Source organism: Gadus chalcogrammus, chromosome 10 (genome assembly GCF_026213295.1).
Source record: "Gadus chalcogrammus isolate NIFS_2021 chromosome 10, NIFS_Gcha_1.0, whole genome shotgun sequence".
NCBI lineage: Eukaryota > Metazoa > Chordata > Actinopteri > Gadiformes > Gadidae > Gadus > Gadus chalcogrammus.
This window is the reverse complement of record NC_079421.1, coordinates 17,157,779-17,181,921: the sequence shown is the minus strand read 5'-3', so window position 1 is coordinate 17,181,921 and position 24,143 is coordinate 17,157,779. Positions and strand designations below refer to the sequence as shown.

Here is a 24,143-nt window from a genome sequence, read left to right as displayed (position 1 = left end):
CCCCCCCATCACCACACCCACTTCTCCATCCAGCTTGAAGTCACCCATGGATACCTGGGTAGAAATATTACTATAACGATACAAAAACTCATACAAGATGGAGAGTGGTTCATAGCAAAGCAGTTACATTTAACAAAAGACATGAGAAACGTTCTTAATCCCTAAACGTCTTACTTTAGGTTTAACGTGTGTGTGTGTGTGTGTGTGTGTGTGTCTCGGTTCTGCAGGCCCTTCCTGAAGCAGCAGAGGCTGTACTATGTGTTCGCCCACATGCTGAGCTCGGCGTCGGCCTGGCTGGTCATCGTTCTGCTCATCCTGCTCAGCCTGCTGCCAGACATCCTGCTGGTGGTGCTGCGTAAGCCCCTAGGGCCTCACGCACGGCAGGTAGGGGCCACGCACACACACACACACACACACACACGAACACGAACACACACACACGAACAAGCTACACGCTACACGCTACACACACACACACACACACGCTTCACACACACACGAACACGCTTCACACACATGACCACGCAACACACACAACACATGACCACACAACACATGACCACGCAACACACACATGGCCACGCAACACACATGGCCACGCAACACGAACACACCTAGGTCTGAAATGAGCCATTAGAGTCCCATTGATTTAGAATGGTCTGTCTGACCTCTAATTGTGCTTACTTTGATCAGTTAATTTATTTTAATGGACTGCTGAAATGAACGGTTATTGCCATCTTCTTGATAGAGTCCATAGCCTACTTTGGCTTCTGATCTGAACTGTTACACAGTACGGGAAAGAAACAGTATAACGGATGTGTCCAATACTATATCTTGGTCCTGGTATTGTATATTGTAAGCATTACTCCTCCTCCTCCTCCAAAGGGAGTATATTACTTTACTTAATTACCAGGTCCCATTTTGTATCCATGGTGATCTATGAAAGAAATTCACCTGACGTTTTGCTGATAGGCGAGAGTTTTCACGTACAGCGACAAAGACAAGTCCTGTTGTGATTCTTACGTCCTACTGGTGCACATCTTAAAACGCTCTAATTCCAGTCTCCCACTAAACATCTAAGATGCTATCTAGCTGTAACTGGTTTCAACTTGAACACTTTAACCCAACTTCTATGATCTTTTAGTTTTGCTCTGCTTACTTTTGGCCTTGGTGCTCATCTCCTTACACTTTTCCCTCATTCCTTCATTCCCTCCTCGCTATCTTCCCTAATTCCTTCCTACCTTCCTTCCCTTCGTCCTTCCTTTCTTGTCCCCCCCTCTTGTCTTTGTTTCTCCCACTTCTTCACTTGTTCCCTACTGTTTGGTCTTTCTTCCTTCCTTCTCCTTTCTACCTTCCATTTACCCTTCATCCTTCCTTTCTTCCTCCCTCCTTCCTGTCTCCCTTCCTTCCTTCTTTGTTAAACACCTTCCTACCTTACGTCGTCCTCCCTTCAATTTTTCCCTTCCTTCCTTCCTTCCTTCCCTCTTTCCTTACCTCCTTCCTCAGGTCAAGCACCGCCTTCCTTCCTCGGGGACGTCCACTATCTTCATGCTGTCGCAGACGGCCAGCACTCACAGCTTCTCCTGGAGTGACTGAGGTCTCCTCCCTCTCCCTCCCTCTGTTTCTTGCTTCACTGCCCTCCTCCGAACACTGACCACGACTACCACAGTTGCTCGTGTCTTGTTTGTTTTGCTACTCCTCTTGCTTGTTTTCCTCCCTGACTGCTTCTGCCCGCCCTATGGGAATGTGCACCGTCATCTCCATCCCCTAAACTCCACATCGAGATAACAAGGCGTCCATTCAAGGTGTTGATATCCTTGGCTCATGCCCATATTACAACAGAGGCGAAATCAAGGGCTCTGTTTTATATTGTTGTTGTTGTGTGTTAAATGCTATGTATTTGCGGTAAGTTTATGGTCCCCCCCCTCTCTAATCAGCCAATGTGGTCCAGCCTATCAGCGGTGTTTGGGTGGGGGTGGGGGGGGGGGTATGCTCAATTGCTCATGACCCCATTGCCCGCCCTCCAGTGGCACCAGCGTCGATGTGTGCTCCATGCAGTCTGCTCTGAAGGCGCGCTGCCGCTGCATGTGCACCCCACAGGTGAATGTTGCACCCGCAGGACCACTCGGGGGCACTTGCATGAGTCTCCAGTCCAAAGACCCCCGCCCAATCCTGTGTGTGTGTGTGTGTGTGTGTGTGTGTGTGTGTGTGTGTGTGTGTGTGTGTGTGTGTGTGTGTGTGTGTGTGTGTGTGTGTGTGTGTGTGTGTGTGTGTCACGCCTTATGTGGCTGCTTATAATGATGAAGGTATTTGCTATCAAGACACAAAGGGTCATGTTTACGCCGTCCAGTCCCACCATCGCACCGCCGCTGGCACAGAGACTATGTGTGTGTGTGTGTGTGTGTGTGTGTGCGCGAGCTTAAAGACATAAGCCGTGTGGTGGCCGGCAGCAGTGATGTCATCGGTGTCTCTTGCCTCACCCTTCCAGAGACAGGCGGATGAGTCAGGCGCGGGGGGGCCCAAGTCTTCGGCCCAGCCGCTGCTCATGAGAACCTTTTCAGACGAGTCCAATACAGTGGTGTGAACAGGTACCGGCCCCGCCTCCAGGCCACACTAAGCTTATCAAAGACCCCCCTCCCTCCCTCCCTCCCTCCCTCCCTCCCTCCCCTTCGCCTCCCCTTTTGCCCCTCTCTCCTCTCGTCGTCCTCCCCGGCCGTTGGCTCCGGTGGCCTGGGTAGTTCCTCTAGAAGTCCTGCAGGGTACGGGGCCTCCTCTGGCAGACAGGCGGGCCCCTGTGTGTCCCCCCCCCCCCCCCTCTGTGATGTCTGAACAAACCCACTGGGGTCCGGCTGAAGAGATGCATTTCATTTGAATGTGGTTTGTTATTGGCACACTACAACCCTTTTTCATACTCCACATCAATGTTAAATAACTTTAGACTTAACTTCTGAACAGAACGATGGGTGCTCCTTCAGTCGAACTACCCAATGCACCTCCCACTCAGTGTCGTTTACATATGGTTTGGGTGAAGGGTATTTAGTTTATTGTTCCCCCTGACAATCTCATTCAAACATCTATAGTGCTGGAGACTCGTGTCCAATCAGGTTAAATGTCAATTTTTTTAATTGTTTTTGGCCTGCTTGCTTCCTGGTGTGAGAGCGGATTCGATTGGTCCACCTGTTGTGTTGGCCGAGTTCGCTCTAAACATGGTGGCTGTGCTTCAGGTGTCGTTGCTGTCTGTCGTGTGCATGTTGTACTGCTTGTGTATTTAACCACCTTTTTGTTTCTCCGGTAAATGTGCCTTTGTGATGTTCCAGCTTAACCCACTGCATGCCTGTAAAGGCTATGTTGAATGCTGCCCCGTGACTGAGACCGCTGCTTTGCTTCAACCCATCGCTTGCGTCAAATGTTGTGGGTTTCAGGAGGGGAGGCACACAAAAGGGAAATGGTTATTTCAACCATAGTATTTAAAACGCTTGTCCTGCTTTTCTGTCCACCCTGTAGCTTTCAGAGAACTGCCATCCACAGACATTCAGGTAACAACGTCTGGCCCTTTTCAAGGTTGTGGGGATAGATAAACCGAATTACACCTGGATAGATATCTCGGAGGTCTGTGTGAACATCAGGGATCGATCCTTGATTGGTGATGGGGTCAGTGGGGTGATGCATGTTCTGTGATTTCCGGGAAAAAAAGCCACAAATCAGCGTGGTTTTGCAATCAGGGGTGATCTGATCTGGATCTTATCGATACGTTGCAGATCCTGTAGGTTTAACCCTCTCTCTGCCTGTTTGTTTCGCCCCCCTCCCTAGATTGCAGCTGTTACACCACTATCCTACAAACATCTCAAGGAAGGAGAGTAGCGGGGGGCCATGAAGTAGTAGAACAACAAGAACAGCACCAACAACAGGAACCTTTCAGGACCTCATTCCAGTCAGGACCCTAGTCCGTCCGCCATCTTGCCTGATGTTAAAGAGTCATGTTAATGGTTAAAAAGAGAGACTGAAGACAAGAGTCAAGTAAAAGAGAAGCCAACCAACCCCAGGAGGGAGGGGGGAGTTCAGAGATGTCTACTGGGGGGTGGGGTTGGACATGCTGGTGCTGCGCCCCTCCCTGCCCTACCTCCCTCCCGTCTCCCCCCTCAGCATGTCCTGCAGAGCCGCAATAGCCCCCTGCCCCCCCCCCCCCCCCCCCAAACCGTCCCCTCTCCTTGTTTCCTTTGGTTCTGGGCGAAATGGACGGACGACTGACTCGGATGACGGGCATGTGTTTCTTCACTTTCTTTTTTTAATTTTATTTTCATTTCTTAAATTTTCTACGACTTTGTGCGCCTTCTCAGAAGATCTGCGTCCCTAGCAACGGTTCCCTCTGCAGCAACAGAACCTCACTAGAACCGCTCGCGTTCTGAACCGTGTTGCTCCAGCCACCATCAGCAAGGATATCCCTTCTTTTGGTTTGCACCATGTTCCATGACATAAGAGTGCCACTTTCGCAAGTTGTTTTGCTTTTTTTCCTTCCACTTTTAACGGTTAATGCACTATCCACACTATTTACATGTATATTTTTGTTCCATTCCAAAGGCTCCAGCATTGGTTGTTTTCTGCAGGTGAAACATTGTTCCCGTACTGCAAGACAGACGGTTCAGGATAGAGGCAGGGAAAACGATAAACCAGACCTGTCTTCTAAACGGAGATTTAAACCGTGTCACAGGGTTCTGCAATGGATCCGCCATGGTTCCTGACTTCGCTAACGGTTTGGTGCTTTGAGCTTGACCTAAATCTTCCAATCTCAGCGAAAAATTAATTGAAGAGGTCCCAGTTTTAGACGAGATGATTTCGTATATCTGCTGCACTGTAAATACCTTAGAGATTTATGATAGTTTAAGCTCAAAGCCAAAAATAAACACGTGTGACGCGAAAGGCATGTGTATAATGCCCTCTATTCTAGCTAGCAGGAGTGTTGTTGTACGATGGTTGTGTGTTACAGAGGTGCGTACATAGAGTATATTTGAGTGTAATGAGCTGCATATGCTGTGTTGTATGCAGTGGCAGACAAGATAACTTGAACCTCGTAGAAATAGTATGGTCGCCAAAATCTGCACTATGAGGGCCCGTGGAGTTTCCCGCCAAAACTAGCTGCCGAGGGTCATGTGACTTGCCTGAGTACACTGAATCAAACCAGATCGATAGATGCCAACATGTGCGCGTACACAATGTCCAAACACACACACACAAACACGCAGACACTCCCACACACACACTCCCACACTCGATACATGAATAAACGCACTCATGCACTAAAAAGCCTAATTGAGGTGTATATTCATACGGTCCATTAGCTGTGTAGTTTTGCCACTGTTTGTCTCGGGAAGGGTTAGCAGGAGCTTGGAGATGGGTCGCCAAGCTTCCTCATCCGCTCTGCACCAGGTCATTGTACTGAAATGAATGCCACTGGGAGGCATTTACCTCCTCCACACTTACACACCCACACACTCACTATGCCACCAGTCAGCTTCAGCCATATCTATGTACAGGACAGAGCGAGCCAGGGGGATTGGGTGGAAACCGTCCCTACCTTCTCCGCCCCTTCCCTGCGTCCAAACCAGCCACCTTTTTAGCGCTTCTTACATTCCATGCCATGATTTGAATCACTTTAAGATACTGTTATGTCGATTATATTATATGCTTTGTTCTATTTAGTTTTCTTTTTCAAACAAATCTATCTATTTGTCATATTTATTTAAGCTTGATTTTACTCACAAATTCGTATATATTTTTTATTACGTGAATCTTTTTCGGTTTGTCGCATATTTTTACTGTGGAGAAGAATTGACGTGCCAGTTGAGTGTGTCGACCCCAGACGGCTATGGGGCGAGTCCCATTCGATGTCCTTCTCTCTCTCTCTCTCTGTGTGGGTATGTTTTATTCATTAGTCCAGAGCCCCCCCTATACACGGTTCTCCCAACCGCCCAAAACGTGTGTCGCCGATTATTACTATTCATTTTTCAAATCCCCGTTTTTTTGTCAGTGAACACTGACATGGAAGAGCACTGCTCTCTCGTGGGCCGTTGACAACGTGCCCTGCTCTCGTTTGACCTTTGACCCACCCGTGTGTTGGTTCTGAGACACGGCAACGAGGTGGCGATGGCATGAAGCCGGTGTCGGTACGGTACCACTGGTTCCCCGCGGATGCACCACCGTGACTTTATATCATGACTTGTTTTGTACACAGGAGGCTCCCGTACCAGCCAGGCCGGTACGATCAAGTTCGAGAACGAGAACAGGCCTCTGATGCTTTTTAACGCGTTTTCATTTGTGTTCTTAAATGGGGTTAAAAAAAGAAAGGTTGTTCAGAACCTTGTTTCTATTGAATGTTTTTTAGTGTTCCTCCGGGGAGCTCACTAACGGCTAACAGGAGAGCTAATGTACGTGGCGTTATGTCCAGAGAGGTTACATTACCCTCTACTCTGGCGCACCATACCCCCAGAGATTACCGTCACTGGGGCCGGGGGCTCAACTGAGAGGGAGGGGGGGGGGGGGGGGGGGGGTGTGCTGCCTGCTTGGATGACAAACAAACCTTTAAACCAGATACCAGAGATGATATTTTCAATGCTTCAAAGAAACAAAATCCTGGATTCTAATGTATTTGCTTGACTAAATGAAAAAATAAAAAAAACGAGAAATACTTTTAATGCAAACTTTTTTCAGCCCCCTTTTTTTATAATAAAAATTGATAACCTCAAAATAAAAAAAAAACTACAACAAAGAAAGCACGCGAGGCTCGGTCAGTTCAGAGAATGTGGGTGGATGTGCCAAAGAGGCAGGGAGGGGGGGGGGGGGGGGGTGTACTGGTCAAGTTTCTACCCTTCCACCCCTCACATCGGGGAAACCCCTTCCCTCCTCTGGCCTGTTGGGTCCTCAGCCTCCCCTCTCAACCTTCGAGATGAATGTACCTCTTTATGACCAGTATGTTCAATACCAGATTTTCTGTAATAAAGCAGAATGTTTTGAAAATAATATGTTTCTATGTATTTTTTCATTGTGTGTGTGTCTGTGCCTGTGACTGTGTGTGTGTATGCATGGCCGTGTGTGTGTGTGTGTGGCCGGGTACACGTGTGGGTACTTTGGTGTGTCGTGCATACTGCCCTTGTCCCCCCAACCAGATGTTTTGCAGTAATGAGATGGCAGAAGGGCTCAGAAGGATCAGCAGCTCTATGTTCAGTTCACTGCTGCCTTACTGGTTGGCGTCTTAAGAGCACCCACCACACCCACTAAGACCCTCCATAGTAAGTCTGCCTGGCGATGTTGTCAGAATATACATGTTGTGTATTTCAGTCTACTGTAGTCCCTTTGTCAATGACTTCTGATTCATTCAAAAGTGGTCGTGGGCCGACCTGTGGGCGAGTGCAGATATGCAGCTATCAGAAATCCTCGCTCTACCAATAATTACACAATGGCACCCTTTCATTTTACGATCTGTTTCAATGGGGTTGTTTGTGTGGCTACGGCCCGTGGATTAAGTTGTTGGTTGAGAGTGATCAAGAGGACAATAGCCGGTTAGTTCTAGATACCGAACACATGCGTTCAGATATTCCTCGGCACATTTCTGTTTATAAATGTATTGTATATCTCTGTTTTGGGAAGTTTCCAGAAAGTTGGCAAAGGGAGGAGTGTTTGGTGGAAACGTATAGCCCTGTACTGGTTTGTTTTGGGTCACCCAGTGGTCGGGGAACCGGAGCAGAGTTTGTAGCGTGAGCTAAAGGTTCCGAGTAGGGGAGGGGTTTGGCGACGGTTCAGATCCAGAGATACTGGTGAGCCCAGCACAGTGCAGAGCTGACGCACCAAAAGCTCAGAGCACGTGAGAGAGTGTGTGAGGGAGAGAGAGAGAGAGAGGGACAGGGGGGGGAGGGGCGAGGGAGAGAGGCAGACAGGCAGCAGTGGACAGATGGAGCCGTGTTTGTTTTCAAGTGACCGGCCGCTGCTGCTCAGTAAGTATACAGCCACTGCGGCTCACAACGGGACCCTGTCCACGGACCCTCTCCCACCGCCTCCTCCTCATCCTCGCTGCTCGCTGACGTGTGCTGTGGGAGACAGACTGAAGACTCCCTGGGCTCCGCTTCTATGAGGAGGACATTTCTTGCTCTGGACTATTATTAGACACCTGCAAGTCGTAGGTGGACTCTATGCAGCAGGCGCGAGACTTCAATATAAGTAAAAAAAAAAAACAGCCCCGTCGGGTCTCGGTACTGGCCGAGTCTGTCTGGATCGATATGTTCTGCGGTTCTGCTACTTGAGGCCTGCGGGTCTTGTCTGGAGGATGTGAGACTCTAGACAAGGTATAACACCCCTCTCCCCCCCACCCCAACCCACCACCGCCAGCTGGTGCATTAGAGCCAACAGAGACTGGTCCAGGGGTGGGGGGGCGTGCAGAAGAGCAGTACAGGTGGTGAGGGGAATGGGCCCGGCGTGGATGCAGGAGAAGAGCGACCGGCAGCCAGAGGAGAGGCCAGGAGAGATGGAGAGCTACCGCAGCCTGCTGCAGGCCGGCTCCCAGCTTCAGGACACTCTGCAGCGTGAGTACGCAGGATCTCTGTGTCCTCACATCACACCATGGAGCTGAGCTATAGGTCTGCTGCTGCTCGTGCTGTATACACACCCGAAGCCACTTCACACGCACACATACACACACATCAAAGATTGAACGAGTAATGTGTGGTATGAATTGATGCAGTGCAGTATGGTTGAGTTTCACTCGATGTTTACAGCCTTGTAATGTATACCATACTATCCTACTTTTGTGTTGGACTGGATTGTGGTTCATATACATGCAATTTATCCGTTGTCCAGTTTGCTGCAGCTTAGCTTTAGGATCAGGCCCTGTAGCCATTAGGTCAGCTGTTTTAAACATCACAGATGAAGGGATGGTTCTCCATAGTCATCATATGGAGATATATAGAATGCTTGATTTGGTGCAGGTACATTTTACACAATTTAAGATTTATGTATTTTAAATTTATGAGAATCAGGAAACGCAGGAAACGAAAAAGGGTTGCGAAAAGCTAATGATCAGCATAATGATCACATTGATTTTTCCATCCTGACCCATGCACTCTTTTGAATGACGTGTACAAGAGAAAGCGCAGGCTTCTCCATTTATTTTTGAATTTACTGATATTAAGGCGTAAATGCTGAGCAGTAACAAATGACTGCTAGCTCCATCCAGGACTTTCCCACAGAGACTGCTGTCATGTAATTGAAGAGGGGATATTGTAAATTCTCTGAAAGGCACCGTAACGGTTGTGAATCAGTCTTTTTCGTACTATTAGATTTCCATTTTGATACTTGGGCCAACGAATCGATTCAAAATCAATCCTCCATTCAATAAGGTTTCCAATTCAAAATCGAATCTCCATCCAGTACTTGGGGATCCTTGTACTTCGGAATCTGCCCCAGTCCTCTGTGAGCTAAGACGGGTGGTTTGGGAAATGATTGCATGAGCGCAGAGTAAAGTGTGTCAAATAAAAAAGTTGATTTTATAATTTAAAAAGTTATATCAAATCGATTTCTCAAAGTTGTGATTCGACTCGGAGCAACCGATGATAATGATGGCGATTCTTACCTGAATCGATTCTTCCCACAACGCTGCGACCTTTACCTTGTGTTCCCTGAAATAGTGCCAGAGTTTATACGAGTAACAGGAACGTTTGGGAAAAGGCCAAGGACCCTCTATTAATAACCGTTTCAAGTGTGTTCACCGTAGTGATGTGTATGAAATAAGAGCCATCGCAAAAGTCCCCCCGTCACTTGGCTCAATCCACTACTTGGTTAACACAGTTGGGGAAAGCTCTGTATGTACCAATGCCAAAACGCCACCCAGTACATCTAAAAGCAACCCTTGCCTCACACCATGAATGATATCAAATAACTATAAAGTTCTTCAATCTTTGCAGGTACAGCCTTGGCGGTGATGCCTTGACATTGTGCTTAGCCATTCATTAACAAACCTCTGGCTAAACATCTACAATTTTCATGCTCGGGGAGCTTTCCGCTCCAGTCACCTGAATTGTGACTTAGTGGAGACTGTTGAACATTAACACTTGGTATGCACTGAGGATAATCCCTGACCCTAACCCTAACCTATAATGTATGAACAATATGTATAAGTATAAATATTTTGAATTGCATGTGGGCGACCACCCCAGAGAATAGAGCTGCTATTCCACCCGGCACACGTATTCTTATACCCCAACATTACAATGCACACAACGTAAATATAAATAACAAAATGCATGCACCAATACCAAATACTACAATAAAAATTGCCTTAAACCAAAGCTTAGTACTTTCATTGTACTTTCATAGTTTATAATGCTTTGACATGATTAAATAGAGAGCTTCTCCAAATATTTCCAGAATGATCCAAACAATTGTATGATTATTGTTTAACCACAGTTTGTTCATATTTAACTCCAAGGGCCGTTTTAAACTCCCTTTCCTAAAACCCAAGCAAACAGTTCTCCACAAGCCCCTGGGTGATGGAATGCGCTTTCCTCCGACACACGCAACAGTCCTGCTTACTAATCCCCTCAGCCCTGCCAGACATGTTTACTCCAAAATATGCCCTGACCTCAACGCATTAGCCGGGGCACTTGTGTACCATGAATGAACACAAGTCTGGTGGCGTGTTTGAAGGAAGGGATTTTCTACTCTGCCAGTGATTTCATGCTTGTGCCTGAGGATGATGATGAGGATGATGATGATGTCCCAACACAGGGGAATGAAGAGTATAAATGACATGAGCCTGAGTTTGAGTGGGTAGCCTGAGATGGTATGAACACTTTTTTATGAAGAATGTTTTTAACGTGTGTGTGTGTGTGTGTGTGTGTGTGTGTGTGTGTGTGTGTGTGTGTGTGTGTGTGTGTGTGTGTGTGTGTGTGTGTGTGTGTGTGTGTGTGTGTGTGTGTGTGTGTGTGTATGCATACACCATATCAAAATGACACCTCACACGTGGCTCTGTGAGATGTTGATTGATGAGCATAGATGTACTTTACTTAACAAACTTCAAGTTATACTCAATATCTATGGTGGACATAATAGCAGACAAAAAAAAATTAAGGCAATGCTGAAACTTTTATCCAATGTGACTTACAGTGAGTCCAGATACAGGCCACTAGGCAACATAGGGATCTAAGGTAGGGCTCAGGAAAACGATGGTCTAGTAGATAGGGTCTTCGATTTCTAGCCAAAATGTTATGTATGAAATATCCAACGTACTGTAGGCATCCTTAGGAATGTATCTAAAGAAAGTGTTGTGTTTGATAATAGTTAAATATTGCTTCTTGCACGAGGGGGCTTACAGATTAGACTGCAGACATTTGGGGATCAAACCCAGGATTTATGTGTCTAGGAGTGAAACACCATAGCCCCCTAATATCTGAGTCGTGTCAAACGCAGTGTCCACATGTTAATCCCCAGTAGAGTTCATCTAACATGGGCATCTAGCCTGTGTCTTCTTATCATGCGGTCCAAAATCTGATGTCCCCTCCTGCCTTGCTCAATTGTAAAAACCTGGGATACCTAGGCTGTTTCATATTGCACGTGGAGCCATAAAACCTGTAAATCTACAGGCCTGCAGCATACAGGGACATAATGGTTCAACAGCCTTCTCAATTTGTGCTTGAGGCATGCAGTCCAAGGTTATCTTGCTCTCCAAGGCAAGATCAGCAGTTGTGATTTAGAATTGTATTTACCTAAAGCCTTGTCTTTTATTCTTCTAAAATAATAAAACACAATTGAAATGCACCGTCAGAGTCAGTGTCTATGTCTCTGTTATAAAACAAGCTTTATTATATTTTACGATGGATATAATGAGAGCATAACAAGCATTAAATGTGGTAGATAGGCCGTTGCACATTTGTAACAGTGGCCGTGAGAAAATAATTTAAACCTAAATTGAAGTTCCCTTCAGCTAAGAAGACCCCCTGTCCGACACGGCCCAGCCCTTCATCATACCAGTCTCTGTATCAGACACATGAAACATTGAACAGGGAGGAGTGGGATTCATTACCTGTTACCTGGAAACGGACACCGCCCCTCCATCTCTCTCTCCCGCCCTTTTTACACTCTATTTCTCTCTTTCAGTTGTGCTACATATTTAATGTATTGTCTATAATGGATGAGCACACGGTTAGTTGTGTGGGAATCAGCTCACCCTTCCGATGCATTAACCCTCTGGCAGGGATCACTTTGGTGGGATGCTAAGCGATCATGATGATGAAGATGATACTCATCTATTTACATGAACATGCCTTTACATTTTTTTGGGTATATTCTCTATGGTAATCTGCCTCCTTGAATCAAGGGGCTACTAAGCATGTATGAGGAACTATCTTCTGAAAAGTCTACTAAGGTCAACCAACATGATTCAAACATGCTACTGTAAAGTAACTGTGCTACTTGTGTAATGAATGTTTCCACTGTAATGTATGCTACTAGGGTAAGGAATCCACATACCAACGCTGGCTCTTGTTTGATTATCTTTACTGTCTATTTGTTCCTCATGGCCTGCCATTGTGTTGAAGAATCCAGCTTTTCATTGATCTCTCTGAAAATATAACTAATGAAGACAATCAAACAGAAGGAAGCTGTTTTATTGAGGGCTAATTATATGCTTTATTAATATTAATGCAGTATAGGCCTACCTCTACCTAAAGTCCAAGTAGCCCAGCATAAGTCTTACTTTAAAAAACAGGGGGGGGGGGGGGGGGGCGTTCACGGTTGAAGGATTATACGAATTGTATAATTAATAGTTATTTATGCAAATGTACATCCTTAAAACGTGCATCTACTTGCAGAGGTAACTGTTCCTGTGCAGCTTACGGAGGTGGTCGGCTACATCGAGAAACAGGTTGCATACTTGTCAGGTGAGGCTTTGTCCAAGTGCCAACACTCAAAAACATCACAGAACCTACATGCATAAAACATTGTGACTACGCAATGATTGCATATTCTGAACCACACCTCATTCTCTTGTGACTTGTGTCTTGTGTCGACAGGGGGTCGTGGGGAAGACTCCAGCGTCATTATAACCCTCCCAGAATGCTCTGCGTTTAGCGACATCCCAGAGGAGTCTCTGGCCAAAGTCCTGACCTACCTCACTCTCATACCTCGGTGTGTTCCTTTTCCATCTGGATTTGCGTTTGAATCTATTCGTCTCCCTCTCCCTCTCTCCGCAATGCAGTGCATCCGTGCATTTTGTATTCTGGGCACGGTTGGCCTTTGGTTAAACTCTGGAACTCTTTTTCTTTCTCATTTAACTGAATGCGGTGATAGGCCTACTGGTTATTATTACTAATGGGAAATATACACTTGTTATGATTGGTGGAAACAAGCATTCAAAAATAGCCTTTCCGTCACGCAAAAGTGCCTAGGCTTACAATGTCTATTGACTCTTGTATTTGTTTCCAGAACAAGGCAGCCAGGAGTAAAGTTTATCATCATTTTAGACCGAAGACTGGACACTTGGGGATCAATCAAAACGGCTCTTGGCAGAATAGCGGTGAGCAATATTCCGTCAGCTGAATTAATTTCAAGTCATTTCATTACCATGTCAATTTTACAATGGCCATCATGCGCCTAGAACACGGCTGATATAATAATAATAAAACGGCAGTGCTACTTCTCTCGTCTCGTCCTCCATGGTGCAACTCAGATGATGAGTAAGCAAAGTTTTGCCACGGCGTTTCTTTTTTCCCCGCTCCCTGAGATGACGTCACATTTGGCGTGACGATGCGGCGGGAGAAACATTACGAGGAGGAGGAGGAGAGAAGAAGCAGAAGAAGATGGTAGGGAGGGAGAGGACGCACGCAGTCAGTGCTGCTGCCACCCCCGCGCTAATGTGGTAGCAGCAGCGGCAGCATCAGCATCACTGCTGCAGCCGTCGCCAGGAAACCGGAGGGGTAGCCTGGCACCGCCCGCCTACACGGGGACGCGGTGCTGTAACTTTTAACCACAGAGAGAATGGCTTCCCATACGATAACCGAGAGGTTTCACCCGCACAAGATGCCCAGGATACGGAGGAGTCCGGTAAAAAACGAAAATCGTTGTTTACTTTGACTTTAAGTGCATTTAGGGAAGAGTTACGACTAAGTTTGGGCGGGCTGAGAGAAATGCGGCATTGGCATTGGCACGCGCGCCGTCTGCAGCTGGGCAGTGAGCGCGGCACTGCGGTGCGCTGTAGGATTCTGCTCAGTCATGCTATGGCTCTCCATAGGAACACATGGCTGATGCTCAATTTAGTGCGAAAAGTTGATCGGCTGCTGCATGTACATTGTGAAAGGAGTCTTTAACATTGTATCTGTTTGATGGAAGTAGGGGTGAATCAATGTCATGTGTGCCGAATAGACACACATGAGGCGACTCTAGGTATATATCTTTTTTTATTATTACATTGCGTTCGCCCAATATAGGCTTCGTATGCTCATGTGTTTCAGTGTGTTGTGCTGCTGTTGCTTTAGAGCTTTATGCTAAATACTGCAGACCTGGCGCCTATAGCATTGCCACGACTGTACTATGATGCCGGTCTATGAATGCAACTTTAAATTGTTCTGACAATGTACATAATTTGTTGTTCTAAACCACAATAAAAAACACATCACATATGCTAATTATGCATATACTTATCCATGACATGTAGCCTATGCATCACTTGGATATAACTGCAGACATCAACATAGGACATAACTCGTGTGCATTGCATAATTCACATTTTTCTACCTTGTCATGGTGTGTCCCCAAATGCCCTATAGATGCAGTGCTGCCTAGTCTATACCATCTGATTCCCCTGCTGAGACACAGAGCGAGCTGTAGTCCCTTAGCCAGTGTAGAGGTGAAAGCTGACAGTTGAGACTGTCAACACACTCTTGTCAATGATTCAATGACCTCCCTCTTACTGCACTGTCACAGATTCTGAGCGATCAGCACTCTGGTATCGATGCATTTCAGATAGCCAAAGTCATTTTAAGACAAAAAAGAAAACATAACTTAATTTAGTCCTTTTTGGGTGCGTTTTTGATTTTGTTTATGTTGATGCATGTATGTCGTACCAAATCTTCTGAATGCAAAAAAAAGGCTATATGTCAATTCTTATGGCTCTATCTATTGCTGAATACTTCCTCTCTCCTATCCTGCTAATATCTGTCCAAACTACGTTCATGCTCTTTAGCAAAAATAAAGACAGAGGGGTCATACTACGGCTGCACAGCAATCCATTATCAATTTATTAACATCATTTGAGTAGGATGGTATCTTCACAAGTTAATATATCTTATTGTGGTCGTTTTAATTTGACATTATTACTTCACATTATCATTTACCTTACACAGGAGTGCAATGACCTTGGAAATCCTACCAATGGGATTCCAAGATCCAATGCATATTTATTGATGCACGATTGATGTACGATTTAAATGCCCTACAGGGGGTTCACACTGAATTAATCATTTTCAATTTAGTCATTTAAATGTACAGATGCATGCCATTAACTAACACCTATAGGAGTGAAGCCTGTTGCTCACGGGGGCTAACCGATGTGATCGGGATGTGAACCGGGAACCTTTCGGCGTCCTAACCACTGGATGATGCTCCATCTTCCCCCAGGCTTCCTTCCCTGGCAACCTCCACCTGGTGCTGGTGCTGCGGCCCACCAGCTTCTTCCAGCGCACCGTCACCGACCTGGGCTTCCGCTTCAGCCAGGAGGATTTCATGCTGAAGATGCCAGTAAGGCAGCACACCCTCAGATACCAAACATGTCCCACCCCACCTCCAGGTATATTCTCCGCTCACGGGACCACCCAGCACAATGGCATTCAGAGCGTTTCTTGCTTCTGTAGATGTGAACGTATGTATTCTGTGTATTAAAGGTGAAAGGTTCTATGGACGTTCAGAAACGTTTTCAGGTGTAGTGGGACTCGTGTTCATTACATGTGTGTAACCAGTCAACTGAATTATTTTGTTGAAGCATTAAGCAATTATGTGACATACTAATAATATTACTAAAGTAATTGTATTCTATTATGATCAGGAGCTAACAAGGATAAAGCCGGTTTTCATGTGATGGTGTCTTTAACAATGCTGATGTTTATAAATCACATGTCAAGAATGTGTTAGAACGAGTTCAATTAGACAACTGACACAGTAGTTTTGCAAATTCAGTTACTTTAACAGTTGTTGTTGGAGGTCAAGCAATCATCTCTGGCTCCTGACCACTCATTCTGGTACTAAAGGTGTGAGGGTTAAACTACAACAACAAACATTACATTTTGTGGGTACAACATTGCTCAGTGAAAGAGGTTGCTCACGGCTGGTTTTTCCTGCCCCCTGTAGGTAGTGATGCTGAGCTCGGTCACAGACTTGCTACGTTACATCGATGAGAACCAACTGACCTCCGAGTTTGGTGGCACGTTAGACTATTGCCATAGCGATTGGATCGTCCTACGAACGGTACGATAGACATTACAATTGTTCTATAATTGATTGGCAAAACCCAAAAAAAAGATTCCCAGGATTGCTGCAAGTTGTAAATCTCAAGGATTATTTGGCTACATTATAGTCTTTAACTATGTTCTCCTGTAGAGATCAGATTTATTTACCTTCTGATGTTAAATATCACATGTAAAGGTTGCCGTGTATTTGAAGGATACAAGCTTTTAGTTTTGTTCACTTCAAGATTGTCGTTTACGGTCCTCACATGCCCCCCTGTCTCTGTTGCCATGGTGATATGGTCAGCATCCCTGTATTTTTTTCTTTATTTTCTATGTGTGCTCTCTGCTGCCCCCGCAGGCGATAGAAAGCTTTGCAGTGACAGTGAAGGACATCGCCCAGATGTTGCAGTCCTTCGGAACCGATCTGGCCGAGACGGAGCTCACGGATGAGGGAGGGGCGATTGAATGCCTCCTGAAGGCTCACACCGACAAGTACAGGAACCTCAAGGTACTGATCTACATCTATTGATCTGTCTTCACTTCACAGGGTGGCATTGTGTGTCGCATGAACAGACGTTACATATTCTGCTATCCTTACGGCCAGTCTAGGGGAGCGGGCTCGTCACAAGGCATGTTCCATTCCAGGTCAGCTTTGAAACCCTTTAAATGCACAAGGAAAGTAATGGTTTAACTACTAAATAACACAAAGACAGCTTAACACTAAACATTAAGAAACACAGGACATTGCTGAGATGGAGGTGGCAACATGTGTGTGTGTGTGTTGTCCACTGATTATCTTTAAAACTAACTCAATCAAACAACAAAAAAACATAAAAACCAGTGCACAGCAAGAGACAGAAACAGAGGGAATGACGATCACGATTATAGCACTATGTTTACTGACAATGTTATCCAAAGCAAGTTAGGATTAATTGAAAATAAATTGTATTTTCTTCGTTGTACGTTTCATTAAGGAGTAGGTAGGGGCAAGGGTCAGGATTTCGTTGAAGGATGGCTTGAGGCAGCATGCCAACCTTGGTGGTTTAACCTTGCTGGGTTGAAACCTAATAAGTAGGCTTTTGTTTTGTTTTGTACACTGCAGTATGGCGTTATGTAAGACATAATCTGCACGATACCAAAACTAGAAGAACATTCCAAGATATGACTTGATAGTCTTGCTTGAAACAGCATAATGTGGCCTGTGTGAACATTCTCTATCCATTAGTCTTTTGAAGACATCCAGGAAGCATCCATCTTATTAATCATTCAGCTATTCATTGAGCTGAGGTCCTATGACCAAACCTAAGTGGAGCCCTGACTATGAACTGTATCACAGACTCCCAACATACACACGTTCCCATGTGAACCATGTGAACCACCATCTTTTGTTACAGGAGCCTAGGAGAAGCTTAGCCTTCTTCAGCTAGTGTCAAGTAGCATGCACAGTGTATATCCTTAGTACATGTAGTGCCCTCTGGGAGAGACCTAGAGAGATACATACAGGCTTTCGGCACATTCTGTGGTGGACTTTGTCTACTGGAATTTTGAATGTAGCTACTCTGACCCCTAATCATTACATTATTTTGATTTGAATAGTGTCAGATGTACACAAGGTAGTGGTTATGGTTAGGGTGTTTGGCTTTCGGCAAAAGGTAATTTGGTTCGATCTCTGATGTACGCAGCCAACGACTATCATAATCAGCTCTCTTTATACCAAAAGCCTTGAAGTTGTGGAATTCTTAACATTTTTACATACTTTTATATTGACATATATATAATATTCGCCTGCACTGATGTTTTTGGTTGTGTTGTATTTTAACATTGTGGAGTGTGTGCGGTTAAACCAGCCATTCTCCACGCACACTCCACAATGGTACTGTATTGCATTTTAATAATGTATTCTGTTTTGAGAAACGACACAATGAAACCAAAGGGACATTTCCACCATTGTGGACATTAAAGTCAATTCTGTACCCACCGTTAAAATCCACTGGTGTTTGGCAGGAGGCCATCAGGTCAGTGTCCAAGGAAGGCCGCCACCTTCTGTCCATTCTGGAGAGCTCTGGGAACGAGGAGGACTGCCACTGGGACGTGAGACTGGACTGGGACACAGTGCAGAGGCAAGAGAACACCCCACAGACCTTTGGTTGGCTTATGTTCAAGCTACATTTATAACCATAGTTACACCATGATGATAGGGTTGGCTGTGTTGCTGGATGTTGTCAGCATTGCTAAATGAAATTGACAGGATGTTTCACACCAGAATTGTATGATTTTAATCCTGTTTTGGCGAAAAAAAATGTGCCAAGTGACTCCATCTTCATGCAACACACCTTTGATCCTATGCTCTCTGCATCGGCTCTCCTTTAAGCCATGGTGTTATAATGCAGCACACGTAACACACCCACTTATCATCGTTATATTTCCATGTATTCCTCAATAATTCAGTGTGGTTAATGCATTATTAATAGTAACTACAGTCGAGATACTCAACACATACTGAAGGCTGATCTGAGGGCTGTGTGTGTGTGTGTGTGTGTGCTTGCGTGTGTGCGTGTGCGCACTGTGGTTCAGGCTCCTCTCCCAGCTCCGGGATATGGAGTCCGCCTTCGACGGCTTCTTTGAGAAGCACCACCTCAAGCTGCTGCAGTGCATCCAGCTGCTCAGATATGAGAAGAGCTTTCAAGAGGTATGACTGAAGCACCGAGCATTGTGTGTGTGTGTACACTTTGATGCACTTATTAATAGAACATATGAAATCATAGTATAAACAAATCAATGAAAAAGCCTTGTTCTTCTGATTGCTGTAGCTAATCTGTTCTCTATTCAGTTGTAGTTTTAATTGTACCCGTTCATAAAGCCATAAACCCATATGCTTGCAACTAAAGAATTATATATAAACTTTAAGGCTCTCGCCTTATGTTTTACAATTGTGTGTGTGTGTGTGTGCCTTAACCTGGTGTGTGTGTCAGATGGAGAAGAGTCTGCAGGGCCTGACATCTCAGGAGAAGGAGCTGTCTTCATCAGCGGAGACGCTGGCTCAGGCAGAGCAGGCTCTCAAAGAGCTGGAGAGTCTGGATTCACAGGCCCAGGTCAGTCCTCTCCACGCCCCGCTCTCTAAGACTGTTAGAACGTGAGGGAGTCCACAGGCCCCAGTGGACGCCAGCTTGTTTAATGTCTTCCCTGAATGTGTTTCACGTATTGTCATCTTAATGGTAGCGTAGGTACAGCAACAGCAGTGTTTAAGAGGATCAGTGGCATACAATTAAATATGTGTCATATACACTATTTTTGTGCTCCTTTTTTCTTAAGTGCTCCTTTCGTTTCGTCCCCTTCTAACCCTAACTACCTCAGGCAGTTGAATTTAGTGATGTTTCAATCTATTGCTGCACAACTCACAAACCATTGCATCATTTTCGGTATCAAAAATCGTGCAGAAGAATCATACCAAAAAAAAGGCAATTGTGTCAATTAGTGTCTGTGCGTGTTTGTTTGCTCACATGTGTGTGTCTGTGCGTGTGTGTTTGCTCACATGTGTGTTGGTGGACAACAGCTCTCGACGGATGCTATAGGTTCACTACATTACACAGTGCAGTCAAAGGCAGGGATTGATCCGACATAATCACACTGGGGCACGCTTGTGCGTGTGCGTGTGTGTGTGTGTCCCCCAGGAGGTGATGGGCGGCGCCCAGATCGTCATCCTGCACGGCCACCAGCTGGCGGCCAGCCACCACTACGCCCTGGCGCTCATCGTGCAGCGCTGCAACGAGCTGCGCCACCACTGTGACACGCTAAGCTCCGCCCTCAAGGCCAAGCAGACACGCCTCCTCTGCACACACCAGCTGCTGCTGAGCTTCGGCCAGGTACGCCCCCTCGTCAGGACACAGACCTGTGGAACTAGATGTGTATGGACCGTACTGGGAAGGTATGGGTGTACACGGGCACGATTATGGACCGGGACGTCAGACACGCATGAACACAGAATGGAGGCAGGCGGACGTCGGAAGAGACGCCTCTTTCTGATGGCGCGCATGCACACACACACACACACACACACACACACACACACACACACACACACACACACACACACACACACACACACACACACACACACACACACACACACACACACACACACACACACAGACACACACAGACACACAAAATGTCCCCCCTGACAAAGAATATTCATATACCATCTATACAGACACCAACACGCACACACACCTTCATAAACAAACACACAGACACACATCCTCATACTCTCACACACAGACACACACACACACACACACACACACCCTCATACTCACACACAGATACACACACACACACCATCTCTCTCTCACACACACACACACACACACACCCTCTTAAGGAACACAATTCTTAAGGAACAGCCATAAACACGGGAGTAACAGATCAGACACACATGCTATACACACACAAACACAGAGGCAGACATAAACACAGGAGTAACAGAATATACATAAATACGTATACACACACACACACTCTGTCTCCACCCCTGTGCCCTGTCCAGGCCCAGACGTGGTGTGACGACGGGGCCTACCTGCTGGCCAACCAGCTGGTGGAGCGCTTCCAGTCCAAGGAAGGGGCGCTGGCCGCTCTGAGGGACATCGAGAGGTTCCTGGAGGGGGCCCCGTCCATGCTGAGCTCGGGGCCCGAGGCCCTGCTGCAGGAGTACGAGGCGGTCCTCACGCCACAGCTGCAGGTCATCTCATACCAAACACACACAGAGCAGCGTTACATTCATGTGGTCCTCTACGGCCCCAGCCGACGTGGACACACTCAGTGGTTATTGAAATAACTGACTATGAATAACTGATATTTATTTAGATTTTCGATTTTTTTCTATTCTTTGTTTCTGTTCCTATTGTACTGTTCCTATTGGTCTTCTAATTAACTAGATGCTTCATTTTGTTATTTGTTGCAAAAAAATACTTAATAAATAAAGTGTGATTATTATTAGAATTGTTAATGATGAGTAACACTTATTTACTAATCATAAGACATTATCTACATCACATAAAATCATACAGAATTTCATGATATGAACAATACCACAATACCAATACAATTAAAAAGTAATTTTTCCTTAGATTTCCAAAGAGCTCCAACACTTTATCCCGTTGGATGACAACCCATTACACCTGCCTCTCTCCCTCCCCCCGCTGTGTCCTTCAGAGTCAGATGCTGAAGACGTTTGAGAAGCACGGGACGGTGCAGCTCATGATCCAGAACCGCCAGGCCTGCCTGAGGAAGCTGGCGGACAAACACGTCCGACCGGTGCAGCTGGTGGTGCCCAGGCCCGACAACAACGCGCCCCGCTGCAAGTCCCCCCTGTTCTCCCCCAAGCACGGCATGTACACACACACACACACACACACACACACACACACACACACACACACACACACACACACACACACACACACACACACACACACACACACACACACACACACACACACACACACACACACACACACACCCAGACACACACACACACACACACACCCAGACACACACACACACACACACACCCAGACACACACACACACCCAGACACACCCAGACACACTCACACACACACACACACACACACACACACACACACCCAGACACACACACACACACACACACACACACACACACACACACACACACACACACACACACACACACACACACACACCCCAAAGCATGATATATACCCACACAGTCACATAACATGATACACTCCAAAGCCTAGTAGGTAATCACAGACACGCACACAAACACACAAACACACATATGCATGACGCTGAAACACAATCACAGGCACATGCACATGCGGACAGAACAATTTCTGTAGATACTACATGTAACTTACCACCAATGTTAATTTGGAAGAAAATACTCAATCAACAATTTAATATACTTACACACACACACCTACCTGAAAAACATGATCTCTTATGGTGCGGCCACACCAACCGCGTTACTCGCGTTGGACAACGCGAGTACCGCGCCTAACCTGACGCTTGACCAGTGTGTGGTGGTTCAACGCTCCAACGCGTCAACGCGCCAACGCAGCTAGATGAGTCCATTGTCCATGCAAGTGAACGGAGCGTTCCCTCTTCGTCATAACTATCAAACCAAACATCCTTCACATTCACTGAGCGAACATTATGAAAGTAAAATGCACATTTCTCGCTAGAAATGTTTCCATAAACGCATTTAATGGCGTAACTATGTTACTATTTCCACCCAGAAGAAAAAAGAAAGATGTCGGCCGTATGCTTCTGTGCAAGCTCACTACTCTCTGCCAGTGACGTCGGGTCAAGCTCCACGCTGATTGGCTACCGCGGCTAAGCGTCACCCGTTGGAGCGTTGAAAGTTCAATTTTCTGAACTCCGGGCGTTGGTGCGTTGGGCGCGTTACTGCGTTTACGTGCGTAATTACGTGCAACTGCCGCGCCTAACGCCCCCAACGCAACGCTTCAACGCTTCAACGCGTGTACCGCGCCTAGACCAATGGTTCCCTATGCAAAAATGCCGATTTTCAACGCCCCTAACGCGAGCAACGCGGTTGGTGTGGCCGTACCTTTAGGGAGTCATAGTTTGCCCTAACCCTCTGCTAGCCCTGTTACTAGAGCTTTTACAAGCCCTACTAGCCCTTTAACTAGTTCTACTACTTCTCCTACTACTATCCCTTCTACTAGCCCTACTACATGTCCTACTATCACTACTACTAGCCCAACTAGCCCTATAACTAGTCCTGTACTACACAGGGCATCCCTGCTTTCCTTCTGCACAGCTTTGGCAAAATAGGCAGTCAGCAGAGTCCCTCTCCCTACCTCCAGAGCTCCACCCCGTTCCCGAGGCCTCCTGCTGCCCCCCTCTGGGGCCCCATTAACTCACCGCAGGATGTCCGTCAGTTTGCCCCAAAGTGTTCCCGTTCTGAGCCCGTTCCTGGGATCAGACCCCCCTCACCTCGTATGAAAGGCGAGGCGTGGAACAAGGGCAGCTGGTTCTAATCAGCCCTTTGGGAACCAACCCCCCCCCCCACCCCCCCACTGTTAGCCCTGATGCTAGCCGTGCTTGCTGCCGCACTACACGGTTGATATACATTAAAGGAGCTTTCATCCTTACCTCTGGGCCCCAGGAGGCCACAGCCCCGGTGGATCCAGGCCTTACTGAACTCTGGGCGGCTCCTGTGGGGAATCGGGGCGGTGGGCGGTGCATCTGCCGCTGTGTGGCGCCGTCACATGGGTCCATCGCTTGGTGTTTGTTTGCCCGAGACTGGGATCATTAAAATAATTAAGAGTAGAATAAAGAAAGAAGAGCCATGCACTGTTTGCATCTGTGGTCATGAAGGCTTTGTTCTGTTGTGATGTGACCCCCCCTAGTAATGAGATTAATAATAACGATGATATGATGGTTGATAATTAACTATCCATAGGCTGTCCGAGCACACCAGGGAAAGGGGGGGGGGGGGGGTGTATGTATACTGTAAAGGCTTTTGCATGTACAAAGACACACACACACACGCGCGCGCAGGCAAACACACCTACGTACACGCACACGGACACATAAATACACAGACAAACACACTCATGCAGACAAATACACAGACGGACACACAATGATAAACGCA

General features: G+C 46.4%; 2 protein-coding genes across 7 annotated transcripts in view; both read left to right on the top strand.

Moving 5' to 3' along the window:
- Nucleotides 1-4,135, top strand: part of atp11c (ATPase phospholipid transporting 11C) — a 45,317-nt gene extending 41,182 nt beyond the window's left edge. Inside the window, exons 28-31 of one of the 6 annotated variants that reach the window (XM_056600110.1) lie at nt 228-384; nt 2,489-2,588; nt 3,505-3,536; nt 3,811-3,868. In XM_056600110.1, the coding sequence (XP_056456085.1) occupies nt 228-384; nt 2,489-2,584 (253 nt within the window). In that variant the 3' untranslated portion in view covers nt 2,585-2,588; nt 3,505-3,536; nt 3,811-3,868. Of the gene's footprint in view, nt 1-227; nt 385-1,506; nt 1,598-2,488; nt 2,589-3,504; nt 3,537-3,810 lie in introns of those variants that run through there. The other 5 variants (XM_056600112.1, XM_056600111.1, XM_056600113.1 and 2 more) reach the window with 5 other exon arrangements.
- A 3,782-nt stretch (nt 4,136-7,917) lies between these two features.
- Nucleotides 7,918-24,143, top strand: part of mcf2a (MCF.2 cell line derived transforming sequence a) — a 29,116-nt gene continuing 12,890 nt past the window's right edge. The window contains exons 1-13 of the mRNA XM_056600373.1: nt 7,918-8,570; nt 12,852-12,920; nt 13,053-13,167; nt 13,465-13,555; nt 15,655-15,774; nt 16,381-16,497; nt 16,837-16,986; nt 18,483-18,598; nt 19,053-19,167; nt 19,451-19,570; nt 20,150-20,341; nt 21,025-21,216; nt 21,690-21,864. Coding sequence (XP_056456348.1) covers nt 8,453-8,570; nt 12,852-12,920; nt 13,053-13,167; nt 13,465-13,555; nt 15,655-15,774; nt 16,381-16,497; nt 16,837-16,986; nt 18,483-18,598; nt 19,053-19,167; nt 19,451-19,570; nt 20,150-20,341; nt 21,025-21,216; nt 21,690-21,864 — 1,690 coding nt within the window. The 5' untranslated portion in view covers nt 7,918-8,452. The remainder of the gene's footprint in view (nt 8,571-12,851; nt 12,921-13,052; nt 13,168-13,464; nt 13,556-15,654; nt 15,775-16,380; nt 16,498-16,836; nt 16,987-18,482; nt 18,599-19,052; nt 19,168-19,450; nt 19,571-20,149; nt 20,342-21,024; nt 21,217-21,689; nt 21,865-24,143) is intronic.